This window comes from Stereum hirsutum, assembly GCF_000264905.1.
Source record: "Stereum hirsutum FP-91666 SS1 unplaced genomic scaffold STEHIscaffold_12, whole genome shotgun sequence".
Classification (NCBI taxonomy): domain Eukaryota; kingdom Fungi; phylum Basidiomycota; class Agaricomycetes; order Russulales; family Stereaceae; genus Stereum; species Stereum hirsutum.
The window spans coordinates 474,369-488,928 of record NW_006763142.1 but is presented as its reverse complement, the minus strand read 5'-3'; the positions used below and the strand labels follow the sequence as shown (position 1 = coordinate 488,928).

At 49.6% G+C, this 14,560-nt stretch overlaps 5 protein-coding genes across 5 annotated transcripts; 4 read left to right on the top strand and 1 right to left on the bottom strand.

Moving 5' to 3' along the window:
* The first annotated feature begins 828 nt into the window (after positions 1-828).
* Positions 829-3,297, top strand: STEHIDRAFT_82699 (NAD-P-binding protein). Its single transcript, XM_007306765.1, has 8 exons — positions 829-929; positions 1,007-1,358; positions 1,565-1,709; positions 1,798-1,804; positions 1,868-1,900; positions 2,051-2,697; positions 2,755-2,963; positions 3,046-3,297. Exons 1-6 carry the CDS (start codon positions 857-859, stop codon positions 2,590-2,592), a joined length of 1,152 nt encoding a protein of 383 aa, XP_007306827.1. The 5' UTR covers positions 829-856; the 3' UTR covers positions 2,593-2,697; positions 2,755-2,963; positions 3,046-3,297.
* A 1,187-nt stretch (positions 3,298-4,484) lies between these two features.
* Positions 4,485-6,934, top strand: STEHIDRAFT_100820 (cytochrome P450; the record flags this gene model as incomplete). Its single annotated transcript, XM_007306897.1, has 10 exons — positions 4,485-4,592; positions 4,701-4,829; positions 4,923-5,085; positions 5,155-5,238; positions 5,294-5,392; positions 5,505-5,632; positions 5,820-5,933; positions 6,014-6,224; positions 6,307-6,646; positions 6,733-6,934. The coding sequence occupies exons 2-10, from the start codon at positions 4,770-4,772 to the stop codon at positions 6,932-6,934; spliced, it is 1,401 nt and encodes a 466-aa protein (XP_007306959.1). The 5' UTR covers positions 4,485-4,592; positions 4,701-4,769.
* A 790-nt stretch (positions 6,935-7,724) lies between these two features.
* On the top strand, positions 7,725-9,810 carry STEHIDRAFT_100816 (uncharacterized protein). The gene is made up of 9 exons (XM_007307162.1): positions 7,725-7,887; positions 7,970-8,108; positions 8,165-8,283; positions 8,337-8,412; positions 8,468-8,879; positions 8,931-9,143; positions 9,211-9,356; positions 9,431-9,509; positions 9,571-9,810. Exons 1-9 carry the CDS (start codon positions 7,764-7,766, stop codon positions 9,754-9,756), a joined length of 1,494 nt encoding a protein of 497 aa, XP_007307224.1. The 5' UTR covers positions 7,725-7,763; the 3' UTR covers positions 9,757-9,810.
* A 331-nt stretch (positions 9,811-10,141) lies between these two features.
* Positions 10,142-12,308, top strand: STEHIDRAFT_148613 (Aldo/keto reductase). The gene is made up of 10 exons (XM_007306896.1): positions 10,142-10,576; positions 10,647-10,781; positions 10,844-10,925; positions 10,987-11,211; positions 11,296-11,304; positions 11,363-11,504; positions 11,564-11,764; positions 11,826-11,876; positions 11,939-12,063; positions 12,139-12,308. The coding sequence occupies exons 2-10, from the start codon at positions 10,747-10,749 to the stop codon at positions 12,232-12,234; spliced, it is 966 nt and encodes a 321-aa protein (XP_007306958.1). The 5' UTR covers positions 10,142-10,576; positions 10,647-10,746; the 3' UTR covers positions 12,235-12,308.
* Positions 12,309-12,576: 268 nt separating this feature from the next.
* Positions 12,577-14,095, bottom strand: STEHIDRAFT_159429 (uncharacterized protein; the record flags this gene model as incomplete). Its single annotated transcript, XM_007306895.1, has 7 exons — positions 12,577-12,669; positions 12,744-12,818; positions 12,880-13,071; positions 13,143-13,217; positions 13,278-13,712; positions 13,776-13,856; positions 13,922-14,095. The coding sequence occupies 7 exons, from the start codon at positions 14,093-14,095 to the stop codon at positions 12,577-12,579; spliced, it is 1,125 nt and encodes a 374-aa protein (XP_007306957.1).
* Between the last annotated feature and the right edge of the window lie 465 nt (positions 14,096-14,560).

The following is a 14,560-nucleotide window of genomic DNA, read 5'->3' as shown; positions in this document are numbered from 1 at the left end:
AATGACTTACTCATACTCAGGCACGATATGGTTACAGTCGACGGCCAAGCGGTAGCATACCTCGGAGTCTGATGCAGACATACCTGGTAGGTTGGCAAAAGATCCATGCAATTTCAAGTTCTCAAGTTCTGCCATCCCCAACTCTCAGGCCTCATCAAGTCTACCTAAAAGAATGCATTACTTATGCCACTGGCAGTACACTCAGGCCCAAGCAAACCTACGTTTATCTCAATATCATGCTCGCAGCTGTAGAAAGGAGATCGTCGGGATGGGCAGATTCCCTTTGAGTCTGACCAGAGTATTTAGATGTGGCCAAGAATCCCGATGACAATTGTACTGCGAGCGTCTACGAGCGTCAAATCAACGTGAGATAACCAAGCGCTTGTTTTGCACGGGCTCGCTGGAGGCTTGGTGTGAATGAACTTGCCCCTTTCCGTCGACTGCGACCTGTCCGTCCTCTTCACTCGTCGTTTATTACTCACGCCGGCCCTCTCAGCTTCCGGGCACAGTATACAGACAACGAATCCGACGTACATATATCAGGTCAAAGTTTCAAAAGTTCCCATAAGGGCTGGCAGACTCTTCGCATTTACGCAACTTCCGACAGTGGACAGAACCAGCATTTCACACATGCAGTCCTTCGTGTTCAGTACTGCTCAGTGTCGGCACAAAGTCTACCCGCTTCCAAGATCCGAGCGTTCTGATACGACGTTGCCTGATTGACGAGGATTGACGTCGTGCGTAGACGTACGCATCTGATTAGAGTGACAGCCATGATGCGAATCCCTTGCACAATCCAGCTATAAAGGTACCCCGCCGAGTCATCCTACCAAGACAGAGACCTCTCTTCTTTACCATGGCTGTCCCAAGTGGTTCAGAGACGCAGAAACCTCACGAAGTCAAAGGTCGACTTGTTTGGCTCATCACAGGTACGTCTTCATTCTCTTCGCTTGCTCATTCTCTTTTTTTTTTTTGCTCCATTCACAATTGGCTCCGGTATATGTAGGTGCATCCTCCGGCCTTGGACTCGCACTTGTCCAACGCTGCCTCGTTCGTGGAGACTATGTCATTGCTACAGCACGTACAAAGTCCAAGATGGACGCTCTACTCCCTGACTTGTTCGACGAAGTTCGTGAGGACGCGGCTTCATATCAGTCGAAAATGAGAATGAAAACGCTGGACGAGTATCTATGCGAGCCTCCAGAGAAGAGATTACACGTTCTGGAGATGGACGTAACTGAGAGCGCAAAAGTTATTAGGGAGAAGGTGAAAGATGTTGTGGACGGATCGTGGGGAAGGGTAGATGTGTTGGTGAATAATGCGGGGATGGCTATTGCCGGAGTCACAGAGGAGAGTGGGTGAGTGAATTTCGACTGCCGAATGCTCCAGCTTAACACCCGAGCTTGCTGGCGTTTCCCCTTCTGTCCATTTTTGTGCCCGTTTTTTCTCTTCGAACCGTCACATTCAAGATTATCTGACTAATCCACCGCCCATCCTTTGCCATCCACCCTCTAATGACCGCCGCCTCCTCAATTTCCTGACCATGGTCTATGTACTTCCACAGGTCTGAAGCCATGCAAATCGTCTTCGCAACAAATTTGTTTGGGGCCGTAAACGTTACCAACGCTGTCCTTCCCTACATGCGAGAGCGGAGGAGTGGGACAATCGTCATGACGGGCAGTCGCTCAGCTTGGAGGAATGAATTCGCTGTGCGTTTCCCTTTCTGCTGCTGTCTCGTTTGTCGACGATTTGAGTTCTTGTTTCGCTGACAGTTGATTTTCACGCTTCATTATCCAGGGAGTCGGTCAGTAAACTTCGAAACGACTCCATCACGCTAGACATACACTGATTATGATCGGCATCCCAGGACTTTATGCCGCTTCGAAAGCCGCTCTGCACTGTGAGTAGAGTCCATCCTCAACCCCCTCTGACATTCACTTAAGTAAACCTTTTGCCTTCCTAACCTCTTCTGGAACTCCACTGATCTGCCTTCACGATCATCCTCGAATCCTGACCCTGGCATCCCCGGCCTGGGACGATCTATATATAGCCTACACCGAAACCCTCTCCGCCGAAGTACGCTCATTCAACATCCGAACGCTCATCCTCGCACCCGGATCGTTCGTCACGCCGGGTATATACCCTCCACTGCCGCCTCTACCGCCACCTTCCTCATCTACCTCAACCTCCACTTCTGATCCTTCCGATCCTGCACCTGCGGCTACAAGTGATAGCGAGGACCATACCCCTCCAGAGGAATACGCGAACCGCATACCGGCCTACGACGATGTACGCACGCAAATGATCCATCGGATGCTCAAAATGAAGAATGATCCTCCGGCAAGAGGAGACCCGAAGTTGGGGATGGAGGTCGTTGTGGATTTGGTCAGGGGTGAGGGAAGGGCCGGCGAGATTTTGCGTGGACGTGGGGGCGCTGACGACCATGTGGAGGGACCAGAAGCGGAAGAGTGGCCAATGTGGTTGTTTCTGGGCGAGGATGGGCAGAGAGATGTGAGAGCGAGGAATGAGAGGGTTGGGAGATGTTTGGATGTGTGGGGGGAGGTGGGGAGAGGGTTGGAAATGAAGGGATAAATGGGAATGGGGATTAAATCGATTTAATGGAGCGCAAGACAGAATTGGTGCATAGGGTCAACGTAAACACAGAGAGGACGTGATGTATTTCCTGTCAGGGGTAAGGTAAGTACTTGCCATTTTTCAACGATCAGATAGGCCACACGTATTGATAAATCACAGCATAGACAATTAAATAGGATAAGGATGTACTCCACGTACCAGTACATTTCATCGAATGGACGGGCGGTATGGCACCTAGTCGCAATTCCGCTGGACAATTTGTCGACTCGGTCAAGGTTCGAGGTGACGGTGTGGCGCGCCACAAGTACGGATTTGGATACACGTGTCCGTAATTGTCAGCGGCGTTCAACAACTTGTTTCACACGTCTGTACGCCCTTCGAGTCTCTTGATCCTATTTCTGAAGACAGCTAGCTGATATCCATTCGTGCCTCCTTGCATGTTCCCTGTAGAAGACCGCCAGCGCCAGGCCCAAGCTTGGCCAGCGCTTTCAAAGCACCTGAGTCGTCAGCCCGAACAAACGCCTTCAGAATCAGAATCCCTATCAACATCAAGTGCAGACGAATTCTGGGTCCTTCAGCTGTATCGCTGCACCGAACTTGTTCTGCATCAAGTACCTGATGCATCTATGTTTCGAGCTTGAATCAGATGCCGCATGCTGTATGTTCTGCACCCGACCAATACGCCTGGTCCGCCTAGACCTACAGCAGAGTGTTCGAGTATAAGTTATACAGCGCCGGTCTGATTAGTGCTATACTATGCATGGTATGCAACAGGGTCTCTTTTAGCTCAGTATTGTGGCTGATTAGGTGAGTGAAACGTTGGAAAGCGATATGCGTTCTGTTGGCGTCGTTTTTGTCTTTTCGCTGCTCATATTCGTTACCTTTTCTCTCCTTTGAACCTTTTCTCCTCCTTTCTCCCGCTGTTATCTTCCATTCGTTCTTTTACAGAATACCGAGCGGGACTGATATTGATTCTTGTATGTCAGAGTCCAAGACAAACCCGGGATGTCTTTCAGGGTTTGGAGAGCGCTTTGACGCCTCCTCTCCCTCGTTTGAGCCGGTACGCGACTTCTCCGAACAATAATTCCCGACTAACTCCTTTGATCGTGAACGCGTGGGTGTTCAACTGCACCCGTCCATCAAACAGTGACTATTTGTCGTCATGCTAGAATTGCACTTGTTTTTTCTCCAATATCCTCGAGCATACCTTGTTAGTTTCACCGCTCATGGCGCAGCAGGGTTTCGAAGTTAATGAACCCCCCTTCGCACCGCCGGGTTTGATCCACGCACAGCGTTGTTGCTCTGATACTGATGCAGCGCCGTTCTGACACTGATCTACCGCTGAAGGATGATAGCGCCTCCTCAATCCTACGACCCTTATTATAGATCACAATAATTCTTGGGAGAGTGCGGAAGAGATGCATGTCCCCGTATATCCTTGCCTTGAGCGACCGATTGTTGGCACATCATGCATCGTTCTTCCCCTTTTGTCTCAATGCTTGCCGATGATTCCCCTTCGCCTTCGTCCCACGTTTTATCCCTCAAGCTCTTTTATATCTCAAGTCACCTCCCATCCTCTCTTTGTCCTCTCCTTGAGCTTGCACGCCGACCTTCCCTCTCCCTTCTCCAACCTTCCCACCCGTCTACACTGATACCTGACACCGATGATCATGCTGTCGGAGCGTATCCTCGACATCACCTCGCTTCTTATTTTCGCCATTGTCTCAATAGTTCTATTTTCCATCAAGTCATGGCTTCAAAGTCCTGATGTACGCTGCTCATTTCCTCTGCCTTACTCTCCGTCAGGGGTATCTCCATCCTATACTAACGCTCATACACGACCCCAAACCAATGCTTGCCCTCACCCCCTACATGAACTACTTTCATAGCTCTCGCACATCCCAACCGTGGGCTACTCGAACCCCATCCTCTCATATATCACTGGTTTTCAATTCATATTCAATGCGGACAAGCTGGTCAAGGAGGGATATAAGGAGGTCTATTCGTCTTCTTACTTCAAACATGACCTCTGTAACACTTCCTGACATGCTTTTCATGCCGTGGACGATACACCGCCTTCTGTACGTTGTGTTGTACCATGGTAGCACAAGGGTGGCCTATTCAAAGTGGCAACGCTGGGTCACTGGGAAGTGATCGCTACCAGTCCTCGAGCGATGGACGAAATCCGTCAGGCCCCGGACAATATCCTCTCGTTCATTGATTATATGAATCGGGTGTGTTATCTCTTACTCTCCCGCTTTCTGGTCATCTTGCTTATACCCGATTGTTGTCTGACTATGAAACTTGGTTTCGTCATGACTGAACAGCTCGTCCAATCAGAGTATACTATCGGTCATGCAGTTGCCTTCGATCCATACCATGTAGGGATCATCAGGAACCAGTTAACAAAGAATTTGGGTGTAATGTTCTCAAGCGTGAGGGAAGAGATCGCGCAGGCATTTGAGGAAAATCTGGCTTTGGCCGGGCATGGTGAGCACTTTGTCACTGGATTGGAAGTCTACGTGACTAACCACATGTATCTCATCGTAACCTGTGCAGAATGGACCTCCGTCCCTGCGTTGGAAACTATGATGAAGATCGTATGCCGTAGTACGAACCGCGCGTGCGTTGGATTGCCTTTGTGTAAGTGTCCTCGGCCTTATCCTCCAGATGGGGATAACAACGGCGACATGTACAGGTCGAAACGAAGACTACCTTAAGATCCAAGCCGAGTTCACGGTCGAAGTTGTCAAAGCCGGGGTGATCATCAATATGTTTCCGGACTCCTTGAAACCGTGTGTTTTGCTTTTTCCCATTCAATTCTCTATGTCAATCTCCCTACGCCATCCTTTTCGTTCGAGTTATCGAGACCGATGTGAGAACTGAGATGCGCTCCGACAGGCTTGCAGGCCGCCTCCTCACCAATGTCCCCTCGTACATCGACCGTGCGACAAGACACATCGGTCCTATCGTCGAGGAGAGAAGGGCGCGGATGAAAGAGGCAAAAGAGGTGGGAGATAAGTGGAATGAGAAACCAGTGAGTACCATGCTGCTTTCTTAGTGTATGGCCGTTCAGGCAAGAAAAAGTGTTCTGATCTGACCGTTTCATCGCTCGTTGGATGTGGGGTGTGTGGTGTACGTGTGTGGCATGGGTGGGCTCCGTTACACGATCGAATGTTCGGACTGTCCGATGCTTGGGTTGAATTGGACATATGGGACATTAGAACGACGTATTGAGCTGGGTAATGGATGAGGCGCCGGAGAACGGACAAGATGCGAGGAGTATCACGCTCAGGATATTAACCGTGAACTTCGCGGCGGTACATACTACAACAAACGTAGGTTTATCTCTTATTCTATTCTTACGCTCCACATCATCTCTCTGATTCAATACCACGACTTCTGCAACTCCCTCAAGAGCCTCACTTTCGCCCTTTACCGTCTTGCTGCCAATCCACAGTATGCCGAAGTACTGCGCGAAGAACTACAGTCGATTATGGAGGAGGGGCAGGGATCGGGTTCGAAGTCGGAGCCGTCGAAATTTGGCTGGACGAAGGCAACAATGCAGAGACTTTACAGGATGGACAGCTTCCTAAAGGAATGTCAGAGGATTGATGGACTTGGTATCGGTGAGTACCCAAAGTTTTGATGCCATTCGAGCTGATTGTCGCTGGCCAAGACGCATTGTTGACATCGAGAATAATGTTATAGTCACCATCACACGAGTAGCTCGCCAACCGTTCACATTCTCTTCTCCCGTGTATCCATCCTCCCCCGTTGACGGTCTCACCCTTCCGAAAGGCACCATCCTCTCCTCCGCTGCGCAAGCCATACATATGGACCCTGAGGTGTACCCAGATCCCGAAGTGTTCGATCCATGGAGATTTTCGCGTATGCGGGAGACTGCTATGGGATACAATAGGAGCATCATGAAGGGAAAGCAGGATGAGCAGGGAAAGGAGAGCAGGGCAGAGCCGGAAGAAGACGTTAGATGGCAGCTTGTGAACACCACCTTGGAGTATCTGCCGTTCGGATATGGAAAACATAGCTGGTAAGCCTTATTCGTATCTGGGATTATGTTCTTGTTTTGATTTACTGTGTTCTTCTTCAATCCATATGGGTGCCACGGTCATATAGTCCAGGACGCTTCTTCGCCGCAAACGAGATGAAGATCGTCCTCGCGCATATTGTCTCGGAATATGACCTGAAGCTGGACCAGGACTACTTGACGAAAAGGAATGGGAATAAGTCAAAGGGCGAATATCCACAGAACTTTCATCTCGGCCCTTTTCTCGTTCCGGGAAAGGCGAGGCTGATGTTTAGACGGAAAGAGCAGTGAGACACCCAAGCAGAGTGTACTATTGATAACTTGCTGTCTGCTGCTGTGAGAGATGTTGCTGGGATGGTGGGTATTGAAACACGGGTTGAATTGTAGAGGTTAGTAAGAGGCTCAGATAGTCTCCGAGGTACTTATTTTGGACGCATCTTGGACGCTCAGTATGTGTACTTGGTACATGCGACGGTGTTGCACTTACCTATACTTATAGACAAGGCTCTTTTCACTCTTTTATTCGTGATAAATTATTCTTTTTGGTGATATGGAATTTTGTGGACAAATGGACCAACCCGATAAAGCTGCACAAGCTGTCGCTGGTGTTTATTTTTGCGTTGTGGTAGGTTGTGGCGTGGTTGGCGGAAGTTCCCGTGGCCTGCTGAACTCTGCAACACAGATAAGTACAGCACCGGCATGCGCCACAATCATCCTAATCCAACCCACCGACTTGTTGTCGCCTCTCACTCTGATAGTGCTTACTCTCTCCTGACGATAGCTTCGATATTTCATCTCATTGTAACTCTACTCTGAACGTGCTGAAAGTAGCCTCCAAGGCACGCCTCAAACTCCTTATCTTTAAAGTCGGAGCTGCTAGGCAGGCCAGATGGAACGACCTAGCGATGCTGAGACAGCTTCTCATGATCAGCATGTACGGTCAGGCATAACTGAGAATGGAACTATGTTCAATGATGAAGACCAGCCAGGTGTGACTCTGGGTGCACCAGTGGAGACGGTGGGTGGACTTCATCATTGAGCATGGGCCACACTAATATTCACCTCAATTTAAATTTAGACTAACCCCCTTGGACGACAAATCACCTTATTTTCTGCGGTTATGCTGAACCTGGGAGAGCTTTTAGGATCAGGGATTTTCTCTGTCCCTGGTGTAGTGCTGAACTCGGTGGGCTCTGTTGGGCTTCTCTTGCTCTACTGGCTTCTCTCGCCCTTGTTCGCGTGCGGTCAGTGCAAAGTCGTTTTCTGCTGAAAACTTCTCGAAATGTTATAAGAAGAGAAACACTGACAGGCCGTTTTAACTTTCAGTTGCACTTCTTTCATATACCGAACTTGCGAGCATGTTTCCTCGAAGGTCTGGAGCCGAGGTCGTCTTCCTAGAACAAGCATACCCAAGACCACGATATCTCATACCGACAGCATTCGCTGTGACTTATGTCATGTTTTCGTACGTTATTAGCCCTGGTGCTCAATTGTACTCCTAATTATTTGGTCGCCTCGCAGATTCAGCGCCACAAACTCTATCGTGTTCGCGCAATATGTTCTCGCTATCTTCGACATCCCCGTCACGGAAGCTCGACAGACAGCGCTCGCTACGGGCGTGGTAACATTCTGTGTAGCCAGTTAGTCGTTCTCACCGTATCTCTACTCTGTCTATACAGCTTACCTGTGATAGTGGTTGGAATCTCCACGAAATGGGCTCTTCGTCTTGTCAGCGTCCTGACTACCGCCAAAATATGCTCACTTATATTGTACGTGTCTTCCATCTTCTTATTCTGGCTGAAGGTAATCGTCTTGGGCATTTAGCGTATCTGTGACCGGAATTGCGGTTCTGTCAGGCCTCACTCAGATCAGGGACCCTTACGCAAACTTCCACAATATCTGGCATGGCAGCAGCACAAATCCCAACGCTCTCGCGACTGCTCTCGTCAAAACCAATTTTGCCTTCGTTGGCTGGTCCAACTCTTTCAATGTCCTCAACGAAGTGCGAGGGAAAGACCCGGTACGCACCGTACGCAACTCCGGTGCCATCGCCTTGGGCCTTGTGACGGTGCTATTCTTCATGGTCAACGTAGCGTACGTAGCAGCAGTACCAGCAGACGAGATGAAGGCCAGTGGTCAGCTTGTGGCTGCATTGTTCTTCAAACGCGTGTTTGGTGACCACTGGGCGTCGAAGTTGCTGCCGGTCATGGTGGCATGTAGTTGTGTAGGCAGCATCGTGAGTGCAGTACCCTTTTCATTTTATCTCGGTTCGCTGAGGCTTTCATAGACTGCAATAACACTAGGGCAGGCGCGCGTCGTCCGTGAGGTCGCTCGCCAAGGATTGCTGCCCTACCCACAATTCTTCGCGTCCACGAAACCGTTCGGGACCCCGCTCGCACCCGTCTCACTCAAATGCTTTCTTACGGTCACTGTATTGATGATTCTTCCGGCAAAGGACGCGTTCAGCTTCATGCTCGATCTTAGGTCGTATCCTGTTTTGGTGAGTAGATATCTGCAATTATTCTGGGCCCGTTATGCTACATGCTCTGAACACTTATAACGTACAGATCTTTGCTACTGCGATGGCAGTGGGCGTATGGATCCTCCGGAAGAGGAGGGCTGCAGAGGGTTTGCCGCCCTCGCCTTTCCAGGTCCCAAATTGGATCTTGTTCGTCTGGATCACCCAATGTGTCTTTTTACTGGTAATGCCATGGTCAGTACATTTCATTTTTCCCCAGGAGGCTGTGTGTTTGTACCAAGATGAAATGACTGTATTTCTTGCAACAGGGTACCTCCGGAGCATGGTCGCGGAGACGTTTCCTTCTGGTATGCGACGTATTGTGTCGTGGGACTCGGCGTTCTCGGCGTAAGTTGGTTTAATACATCTCCCCACCGCCTGCAACGTACACTTATATCGTGCATCCTAGGTTTGTGGCCTTTACTACTACATTTGGATAGTATTGCTACCCAAATGGGGAGGCTATGAAGTTGTGGAAGAGTTCGTGGAGCTCGATGACGGTGCGCGGACGACAAGATTGATTCGGAAGTATGTGTCGCGAGACGAGAATAGGGAAGAAGAGAGGAGGCCATTGCTGCGCCCGCGGTCTGAGTGATGAGTAACCCGAATAATAGACCTTAGACGGAGCGGGGAGATATACACATACTAGCAACATACTAGTACTTAGTAGGGATCGTGATGTATGATACAGCCTGCATTTCGTGTACCGAACTCAATTCCGTTGTTTCTGTAGCGGCGTCAGCGTGGGCGTCGATCCTTGTAATTACTGGGAGGCCTCCCGGGGAAAACTTCAAATGGTTATTTACAACGATTGTCTCGAACGAGGCTTAGTTGGACTATAGTTGGACTCTACCAATTATTCAGAATATCGCAAAGTCGGGTAAACCCGGGGGAAACAACACTTGCTATCGGAGTATCGCCTCGGCGTCTTCTTCTTTTGAACAACGTTGAGCATGCACTCCTCCTCCTCCTCTCCAGCGGTGACGGTCACGACCTACCATGCTCCGCTGCTAGTCCACCACGGATCTGTGTCGTAGACTCATGGCTCAATTATCGTGAAATTACTACTCTAGCTGGTCATACTACACTGCAAATTCAGTGATGGCTCCCGGGCCCTCCTGGTAAGTCGTCAGGTGCAGTGGGACGGAACCCAGTGGGTGCTCGTGGGATACTCAGGCTCTCTTCCTTGTTTCCGCCTCCACGGCATCTCGCCCGAGTTGTACTTCTCATCTATGAAAAGACAGTATCCACCTCTCATCCGGATAGGTTGAAAACCCTTTCTCTGCTGCCAGCAACGAGCTGCAGGACTGAGAACCAACAGCCATGTCGCACATCCCCAAACCTCTCGCGCCACCCTCAAAGCTTGCACATTACCGCACTCTCTCCCCGCTATGCGGGCTGAGGGTATCCCCCTTGTAAATATCTCGCCTCGTCATCACATGGTAATGCACTTGGCTGACACGCCGCGTGCCGCCCGCTGTGAAGGCAACTAGGCGCAATGAGTCTCGGAGACAAGTGGGCATCCAGAGGAATGGGTGCTATGGACAAGTAGTTGAGTTTCAACTTACTGGATAGGTTTTATGAGATGGGAGGCAACTTCATCGACACAGCGAATAGCTAGTGCGTCCTCTTCGTCTTCGCCAACTTCTCACGAGCTAATGATGTCATAATTGGCCTTGCAGCCAGGACGAATCGTCCGAGGAATTTATAGGTGAATGGATGGATACGAGGAAGAATAGGGACCAAATGGTCGTCGCCACAAAAGTGAAGTTCTTATATAAATTTTACTGCCCCCCTATTGTCTGATGATATTATTTGTTGTTAGTACACGTCTAACTACAAACGTGCTTCCGAGGAACACAAGCAGAAGATCACTTTCGTAGGAAACAATGTCAAGTCTATGCACATCTCAGTAGAAGCCTCGCTCAAGAAGCTCCGAACGGACTACATCGATATTTTATACTTGCACTGGTGGGATTGGGCTTGCGGTGTAGAAGAAGTCATGAATGGGTTGCATAATTTGGTGGCAGCCGGAAAGGTTTTGTATCTCGTACGTCGGTGGCCTATGTCAGGGTAGTAAACCTCGGGAGACACTGACGTGCCTCCTACACAACAATAACCATTGGACTGATAGGGCGTCTCTGTAAGTTGCTTCTGTCTGAGGGGTTCTCCCATACGACTTCTGATACATACTTCTACAGGATACGCCCGCCTGGGTTGTTTCTCAAGCCAACCAGTACGCCAAAGACCATGGGAAGACTCCCTTCGTCATATACCAAGGTCAATGGAATGTAATGGAACGATCATTCGAGAGAGACATCATTCCGATGGCTAGGACTCTTGGTGAACCAAATCCCATGAAGTCCCGGTTCGGAGCGCTTGACTCTAACCCCTGAAATCAGGTCTCGCTCTTGCTCCATGGGATGTTCTCGCATCAGGTAAACTACGGTCGAACGCAGAAGAAGCTCGTCGCAGAGAGACTGGAGAGAAAGGAAGGACAATCTTCACATCGAACTGGGAGAGGACAGCGGAGGAGAAGAAGGTATGTGATGTGCTGGAGGAGACTGCGGCCGAGGTTGGCTTAGGAGATAATGTCCAAGCTGGTTAGTAGTGTTTTTAACTATCCTTGTCCAGCGAGTGGGCTCTCACTCGCCCGGTTTCTAGTTGCCATAGCGTACCTGATGCATAAGACACCATTCGTCTTTCCGATCCTCGGTATGAACACCATATCCCTTTCTTACGAACTAAGCTTTTATCACTAAAATCTCGATGTTTAGGGGGTCGAAAAGTAGAACATCTCGAAGCAAACGTCAAGGCACTCGACATTACTCTCAGCGCTGAGCAAATCAATAAAATTGAGAGTGTGCTCAATTTTGACAAAGGGTTTCCTCACGGGATGGTCGTACGTTTACCTCATCTTACAACAATCATCAATCTCCCTTACTGGTTTCATTTATCACACTATATGGCTACACAGGGTGATGGCACCACTCCAAGCTGGATATTGCAAAGCCAGGCGATGTCGACGATTGAGTTGTGGCCTCTTAGACCCGTGATCAAGCCTTCACTCTAAGGGTAACTGGTAGTGTAGTTCGCTTGCACGATGTCTAGCTGTTGTCGATGGAATATGTACGATATGGAACCTAGCGAAATCAATGACCTCGTTTTGAAGATCAAAGACTCGATGTCCCCAAGTCTCGATATACATATAATTGTGAACTATGATAATACAGGCTATGAAAACGGACAAGCAGAAGCAAGAGAGACACAAGAAGTACCAGACTTCAGGCGTAAATAGTTCGAGAATATACTAAGACGGGGACGGTGTTTCGAATCCTTACGCATAGTCCTGGCTTGGCCGTCAAGATGAGGGTTAGAATAATCGAGAAAAACTTGTTCAAGGGATTCCGTGACTTCAGGACTCTGAATCGCACGGGGAGATGGGGCAGCAGCGGCCTCCTCGTCCAAGGGCGTCTTTCGGACAGTAGGCTTGGTTCTCAGGACAACACTAGCAATGATATACAAATTGAACATCAATATCCTGGATTGAACGATGCACAGCTGAATATGGGAAGGACTTACGACACCCTCGAGAGTCTGCCAGTTGAAGATCTTGGCATTGCGTTCATCAGGGCAACAATACATCTCATCCCTAGACTGTATGATGAGGGTTAGTGAGCAGCTATCAATACGCCAAATCTGTGATACTAAGACGAACCTTATCTAAGTACATGACATGTGCACCCTCCGGACACACCAGGAGAGGGTGCGGTTCGACGGGCGGGACCTCTGGCGTCTGTGTGCCTGTCTCGGTGTATATACACCACCCTTGGCCATAGTAGTCGTAGTCGTCGGGACAACACCCTCCTTCGCCGTCGAGAGACTTGTAAGAACTTCCCGTAGGGCAGCACTGTGGCATGATCAAGTGTAGTGGTCAATATTTCGCTAGAGTGCACCAAGTTGTGGAGGGGCATAACTCACAGTACCCTCGCGCGTGGTGAGATCAAATAAGAATAGGTTATTGACAGCACGGCAGCATCGAGATTTCCCGGTTTTCTAGGAATAAAGCTAATTAATACTAATGCTATGCAGATATTCACAAACACTGGGACCTACTCTGGATACGTAGGAATCGCTGCCCTCGTCGCAAGGAGCATAGGATGCAGGCGGTGTCGCACCAGGGGGCATATATGGTTGTCCGGGAACGAATGCCTGTCCAGGGATAGGTGGCTGACCAGGTACTCCAGGGATAGGAGGCTGCCCCGGCACATAAGGTTGTTCTCTGGGAAGTGTAGTAGACGATTGGCCCAGAATGAATGGCTCGCCCGAGGTTGGCGATTGGCTTGGGGCGGGCGGTTGACCAGGGGAAGACGTTTGTTCGTATTGACGCGTAGTAGATGGCTGATCAGTGAAGGGAGGTTGTCCCGAACGGAGTGATTCAGATGGCCCCTGCGGCTCGCCTGTACCAGGTGGCGTTCCCGGAATACGTGGCGTGGAGGGCATACGAGTTCGGCATTCTCCATCCTGATAGCTTTCTCCAGCGGCACAACACTATGAAAATGGTGAGTTTATGCGGTAGAAGTAAATCACAGAAAGATCGCATAAACAACTTACAACACCTCGAATGTCACGGGCTGACTCACTCAAGAAGAATACCTCGCCGCCGTTCCCACAGCAGCGTCCCATACCGTTCTCCTGGAAGCGAGTCAGCACGGATGTTTGCTATGAAGCATGACTAAAATAAGAAAACATTGACTTACATCTATATAGATATTGAGTCCTCCATTAGGTCCGGGGCAGTTGCAGGCGAACAGAACCTCCCCGGAAGAACAGATATTGCCCGGGTTGGAGAATATTGTCTGAGCATCGCCCACTGCAGATACAAACGTTGCGAGAGATTTGAGAGCTAGGAGCCATAAAAATATGGCTACCATGGTAGGATAGCGTAGTATGGCGTGTTTGGAAATGTGACTGGGATGAGAGAACTGTGCGTACTATCCTCAATGGCGCGAGGGCCTTATACCAGCACAGTCACGCCAGCGCATCCAATCGAGTCGTGGAGTCTGCATGTCAGACAACTGAAAGAGGGCAGTAGTAGGCCTTCTTTCCATTCACGATCTTGAAGGTGTTGGGAGCTGGGAGCTGGTCAATCGCAGTCGGCGTAAGCTCTGCATCGCGAGAATCCACGGTGGCCTGGCATGCGAACAAGTCGAAGAAGGCTGCCCGGAGATTCGAAAGTGCCTGATGTTCGCCCCTGGTATTATACTCTTCCCCTTCCTCTATTTTTAGTGCATACTAAATCGTAGAATTTGTGAAACACGCACCTGTAGATTATCTCCTTCATGGCTTAGATGGTCGACAATAGGTAAACAGCGATTTCACCGTCTTCGCCTTGAATG

Coding starts and splice junctions, on each gene's coding strand:
- STEHIDRAFT_82699 (XM_007306765.1), top strand. CDS start 857: ATGGCTGTCCCAAGTGGTTCAGAGACGCAGAAACCTCACGAAGTCAAA. Junction 1,359..1,564: donor GGAGTCACAGAGGAGAGTGG/GTGAGTGAATTT, acceptor GTACTTCCACAG/GTCTGAAGCCATGCAAATCG. Junction 1,901..2,050: donor TTCGAAAGCCGCTCTGCACT/GTGAGTAGAGTC, acceptor ATCTATATATAG/CCTACACCGAAACCCTCTCC.
- STEHIDRAFT_148613 (XM_007306896.1), top strand. CDS start 10,747: ATGGGAGGCAACTTCATCGACACAGCGAATAGCTA. Junction 10,782..10,843: donor ATCGACACAGCGAATAGCTA/GTGCGTCCTCTT, acceptor TTGGCCTTGCAG/CCAGGACGAATCGTCCGAGG. Junction 12,064..12,138: donor GGTTTCCTCACGGGATGGTC/GTACGTTTACCT, acceptor ATGGCTACACAG/GGTGATGGCACCACTCCAAG.
- STEHIDRAFT_100816 (XM_007307162.1), top strand. CDS start 7,764: ATGCTGAACCTGGGAGAGCTTTTAGGATCAGGGATTTTCTCTGTCCCT. Junction 8,109..8,164: donor GTGACTTATGTCATGTTTTC/GTACGTTATTAG, acceptor GTCGCCTCGCAG/ATTCAGCGCCACAAACTCTA. Junction 9,144..9,210: donor TTAGGTCGTATCCTGTTTTG/GTGAGTAGATAT, acceptor TATAACGTACAG/ATCTTTGCTACTGCGATGGC.